The sequence below is a fragment of the Eupeodes corollae genome, chromosome 1, assembly GCF_945859685.1.
Source record: "Eupeodes corollae chromosome 1, idEupCoro1.1, whole genome shotgun sequence".
In the NCBI taxonomy this organism is placed as follows: Eukaryota; Metazoa; Arthropoda; class Insecta; order Diptera; family Syrphidae; genus Eupeodes; species Eupeodes corollae.
Genome location: NC_079147.1, coordinates 79611204 through 79617040, shown reverse-complemented (window position 1 = coordinate 79617040; position 5837 = coordinate 79611204). Strand labels below are relative to the sequence as shown.

At 38.4% G+C, this 5837-nt stretch overlaps 1 protein-coding gene across 1 annotated transcript; it reads left to right on the top strand.

Moving 5' to 3' along the window:
• Positions 1–3475: 3475 nt before the first annotated feature.
• Positions 3476–4069, top strand: LOC129940649 (uncharacterized). Its single transcript, XM_056049043.1, has one exon. The coding sequence runs from the start codon at positions 3476–3478 to the stop codon at positions 4067–4069; it is 594 nt and encodes a 197-aa protein (XP_055905018.1).
• Positions 4070–5837: the final 1768 nt, after the last annotated feature.

The window sequence follows — 5837 nt, the reverse complement described above, 5'->3', positions numbered from 1 at the left end:
TTTAAAACAACAAGTAAGTGTAAAATTAAAGTTTGAATTGGTATAAGAACACAAATAGCTGAAGTCGATGGGCCCTGGGTACCATTATATTCTATTATAAGATAACTTTAAATAACAACGTAAGAAAGAAATATTGATGGAATTATTAGTTAAATTTTATAGTCTGGAGTTTGTTAACATTTATTTTTAAACATGATTTTTGACATATTTATTTAAAAAGCTGCTTCATATTCACATCGTCAATTTTTGTATTGGGCAAAGGTGAAGCCATTTAACCCAAAATTAACTTAAAAAAATGAACGAAGTTCTCTATGAACTTATTTCAAAGTAAATCTCCACAATTAGGAAGCATTGCTCTGTTATTGTCTTGTTTTAAACTACACAGTCAAAATTCAGAACGCAAAAAATATTGATATTTATGTTTAATTGTGTGCTCGTATCCCGTGTATACATAGACATTTTTGTCTCTCAAATTTGTGGTGTTTCTCGAATCCTGGGGCTTCACCCAACACACATCTTCATCTAGCTCGTTCCCTAGCCAGTTGCGCAGTTTAAGTTGGGTAAGGTCACTTTCCACCTGTGCACGCCACCTTTACCATGGTCTTTCAGGCCGGATCATGGGCAGGAATAGCAGAAGGGGGATGATGAGAATCTTATAAAGTGACACTTTGGTTGATCGAGGGAAGGCATTTACTATTCAATTACTATCTTAGCCCGACGAAACAGCGGTAAGTAAGAATAATTCTTCGTTTGCTCTCAGCACGGGTGTTGTTTAATGTGTTCCTAGAGAAGCCTTAATATACAAAAGTCATTAACGACCTAAAAGTTACGTCTGTCGATGGTGAAATTTTTACCGAGACGTCGTCGGTGTTGTAGGTCCTTTCTTGATGACAGCATGAACTTTGTTTTGCCTCATCAACCGTTAAAAGCCTTTTTTTCCGCCTCTGCCTCAATACTCACAAAAGCCTCATTGACATCACGCTGAGTTCTTCCGATTATATCATTGTCATCAGCATATGCTAGTAAATAGACAGACTTTTGAAAGATAGTGCCTCTAGTGTTGACGTGTGAGCTCTGCACTATTCTTGCAAGTACGAAAAAATCGCATGACAGCGCATCACCTTGTCTAAAGGCTTTTTAGATATCGATAGTAAGCAGCGCATGTTCTTCATGGTTATCCTGCACAAACAAAAAGTTCTATATAGTTTGTAGATGCTGTCATAAGCGGCCTTGAAATCTATACAAAGTTGATTATGTTTTTGGGGTTTTTCCAGGGCCGGCAGTAATATGAATATTTGATAGACTGTGCAATTTCACGGTCTAAAACCGCACAGATCACGATCGGGCAAAACAATACTGAGGTTCCATTCATCAAGCATTATTTCTTCTGTCCTTATTTTACAGATAACTTAGTTCATGCTAATAACCAAATTATCTCCAGCTGCCCTGAAAAGCTCGGCATTCAAGCCATCTGCTCCGGAGGCTTTGTTGGACTTTAGCTTAGATACTGCAGTCCTAACTTCATCTAAGCCGGAAAGACTGTATTGTTGGCTTTCGTCTTCTACATTGAATGGATCATTCTGTATGATAACAGATTTCGGTTCGTGGTCTACGTTATACACCTCCGGAAGTGGTTCTTCCACATTCTCAGCATTGAATGCGATTCTACTATGATTTTTCCACTTTAGTCCTTGCAGTTAAAGGTTTTTGGTACTTGTGAATATCGTTTCACCTGCTCATAAGACTTTCGAACTTCATTCCTGATTTTGAACTTCTCGTTCCTCTCTCCTCTCTTGTTCATAGAGCTGCACTCGTCCTTCTATGCAGCGCCGCTGTGCCTGCCTGTTCTTGTTCTTTATCAAAACAAGGGTTTCTTGTTGTTGGTTGCTTGAAACCCAGCACGTCAGAGGCAGCTCCTATGATTGCATATTGGCAATTTTGCCACTGGTTCTCGAAACATTGTGTTGGCGGCAGAAAACGTTGAGAGGCGTTACTTGTGACTCGTTCTGAGGAGGATTTAGTGATCTCTTGCGATTGCAGCCGTTTAACGATGTATTTTCCCAGCATCTTATTGTTTTGCCTTGGATTTGGAAACCCGAAATGACAACAAGATAGTGGTCAGAGTCGATGTTAGCTGCTCGAAAATTGCAGAAGTCCATGATGCTGGAAGCGTGTCTAGCATCGATGGCAATATGGTCAATCTGGGTTGACCGTAGATTGATTTGGAGAACTCCAAGTTCCTTTGTGGATGTTGAGGTGAATTTTATTATCGTAGCTAGGACACAGCTCATATGTTTTGTCCAAAAGTTCGAAGAACATAGCCTTTGGTGTTGTCATCCTTCTCTTCCGTGGGGCCATATGTGCATATTAGACTTATATTGCTGAGTTTAGCTTTGATACAGTTGGTCTTGAGGCGCTCACTGATGCATCTTTTGCTCAAGACATGTTGCCTTAGTCTGGATCCAATGAAAAAGACGCATCGAAATAAGCGTTATAATAAATATTACAGTTTCTCTTCCTCTTTCTTCACGTCTCATCCCATCGCACTTGCTGGATGGTTTTGATGCTTTATAGCAGTCTAATATCTTCGCTTATTTTTCCGATGCATTTGGTCTATTAAGGGACCTAACATTCTACGTGCATGTCTAAAATTCTTTGTACTTAATTCGTTTAGATGGGTTGTCAATAGTTAATACGATGCTTGTTGGTGCTTTGAAATTGCGTTTTTTTATGTAGTCAAGAACTGCAGACGTCACCGTTGATTCCATCATAGGAATTCCTCTTCTGCCGTCTGGATAAGGAGAGGTGCCTTAGTGGAAACAACTGTTCCCCCCTCTCTCCTTTGCTGCGCCCAACAACTTCCCACTGCTTGTTAAACTCAATCTCATGCTGGGGTACTAGGTACCCGATGTTCACCACGGGATGGTGGAATTAGGTGTTGATAGTCAGAGTCGAGTTTTGAGAAAACCCTGTGAACGCTTGTGTCCTTTTGAATGCATGTGCCTACCACTTGGACACAACATTCCAACAGTTGGAAAACTGCACTAAACAGATGTTTTATAACATTTCAACAATCATTCTTGGAGTTTCTAGCCCCAAATTCCAAATCATATAAATCTGTCCCCGAAGTGAATATTTGATTCATCATTAAAGATGACTTTCGACTGAGAACCCGAATTATATTGATGCTTTTCTGTTGTTCTAAAAGAATGAATACTTTACACTTGTTTATAATCTTAGCTTTAAACACTGAGTGAATAATCACTTCTTCTTTGTAATTTATTTTTATTATAAAAATAAATATATACTTTACTTTATTTCTGATTATCAAAGAATAAACATAGTTTTTTATTTCTTCCCGAATTTTCTCGGTTTATTGTTTTTAACTCGTTTTTCATCAGGTTATGGGCCCAGGTCCCGCAAGATATTTGTTTTGTTTTTAAATTTAAATTTTAATTCGAAATAAAAACTGATCATGGCTTCAAATGCTGTGTCCGTAGAAAAACTGAAGGGACGAGAAAATTTTGATGTTTGGAAGATTGCGGCCAAATCATATTTGGTAATCAGAGGATTATGGGATTGCTTTGAGAATGAACTGGACGCTGCAGCTACGCCTGTTCAAATAGCAACTGATCTGAAAGCGAAGTCTGAGCTTATTTTGTTGCTTGAAACCCAAAACTATTCGTACATAGCGGATGCTTTATCAGCTAAAAGTGCATGGGATAGCCTCACAAATGCGTTTGAAGATACTGGTCTTAGTAGGAAGGTAGATTTGCTGAAACAACTTGTTGAATTGAAGTTGAACGAGTGTGATTCCATGGAAGACTACGTGAACAAGATGGTTATGACGTCATTAAAGGTGAAAAAGGCTGGACTAAAAATTGATGACGAAGTTGTTGCGTCGTTGATGTTGGCAGGGTTGCCTGCAGATTATAAACCCTTGGTTATGGCTGTTGAAAACTCTACAAAAATACTAACTTGTGATGCTGTCAAGACTCTATTATTGCAAGAAGTTAAATACAATCCGAAATCAACTGACAGCGCCATGTTTTGTGAAACCAAAGTATAAGCAACAAAAACATAAGCCACAACAGAAGTTCAGATGCCACACCTGTGGAGTAATTGGTCATTTCTTAAGACAGTGTCCAAATAAGAAAAGAGTAAGAAATAAATCGAATGAAATTGCCATGTTTTCATCTTTTTTAGCCAAGAATGAAGTCTCAGAACGAGCATGGTTTGTAGATTCTGGAGCATCAGCACATATGACGATGTGCAAGTCATTAATGAAGAATCTTAGGTCACCAACCCACAAAGAAATTATTGTTGCCAATAATGCAAGCGGTAGAAGGTATAGGGGATGTTAATTTGACTCTTGTAGATGGTAAGAAGAAAACGAATGCTACCGTTTACGATGTACAATATGTTCCAAATTTATGCGCAAATTTGATTTCTGTGAGCCAATTAGTCAAAAATGGCAAAACAGTACGTTTTGAAAAAAATTGTTGCAAGATTTTAAATGAACATAAAGAGGTTGTAGCATCGGCATCTCTAGTTAACAATATGTATCGTTTAAATTGCATTATACCCAAACCATCACCGCTGAACAATTCTGTTGCGTTGCTTGCACAGAATGAAACGAATCTATGGCACCGTCGAATGGCGCACATTTGTGAAGACAATTTGATGAAATTGAAGAATGCAGTCACTGGTGTATCAATCGGCGGAAAGATGGATGAAAAATGTGTAATATGCATCAAGGGGAAGCACACAAGAGAACCTTTCAAGTCAACTGGTATCCGTGCGAAAGAAGTTTTGGAGTTGATTCACTCTGATGTCTGTGGACCAATGTCAGTAAAATCATGTTCAGGATGTAGATTTTTCGTAACATTTGTGGACGATTATAGTCGAAAGCTATATCTTTATCCATTGAAGCAGAAGTCCGAAGTTTTCGAGACGTTTCTAACGTTCAAGGCTCTCGTTGAAAATCAAAGTGGAAAGAAAATTAAAGTTTTGCGTACTGACAACGGTGCATATCCCAAGTGAAAAAAGAAAGAAACTAGATGCCAAATCTGCAGAATGTATTTTGCTTGGATTCAGCACTGAATCGAAGGCTTATCGTCTATTCAATATGGTAACACAAAAAGTTGTTGTGAGCCGCGATGTTGTTTTCTTTAAGAATTCTTGGAGTGAAAAGGTAATTGAAGATAAAGAAAGTACAACTAACCCTTTTGTTTCATTTTTGGAAAACTTTAATGAACCAAATGCCGATTCTGAGGGAAACCATGAACAAGAACCGGCAATTGAGCGTGAATCGAATGCTATTTCCTTATCTAAAATTCATTGTGAAGAAAGCGATGTCAGCAATTATGAAACTGATGAAGGCGACATGAGTTCCATTGAAACCGAAAACGAAACCGAAGACACAATACATATCGATGATGATGTTGAAGTTACAACTGGTTTAATTGAAGAAGATGTTGTTCCTGTTCGTAGGTCCGATCGAGTTCCTAAGCCAAATCCAAAATATCAGGCAAGTTTCAATGTTAAGATTGAAGAAAATGACCCGGAAACTATTGAAGATGCTTTGTCACGTCCTGAAGCACCTATGTGGCAAAAGGCAATGGAAACCGAATTTGATTCTCTCCATTTGAATCACACATGGAATTTAGTAGACCTACCCAAAGACAAACATCCCATCAAATGCAAATGGGTATTTAAAACGAAGCGAGATGTGAATGGCGATGTATTAAGGTATAAAGCTCGTTTGGTAGTTAAAGGCTGCTCCCAAAAAAAAGGCATCGACTATCAAGAAACTTTTTCACCTGTGGCTAGATACT

Bases quoted from the DNA above. Each gene is read 5' to 3' on its own strand.
- LOC129940649 (XM_056049043.1), top strand. From the start codon at position 3,476: ATGGCTTCAAATGCTGTGTCCGTAGAAAAACTGAAGGGACGAGAAAAT.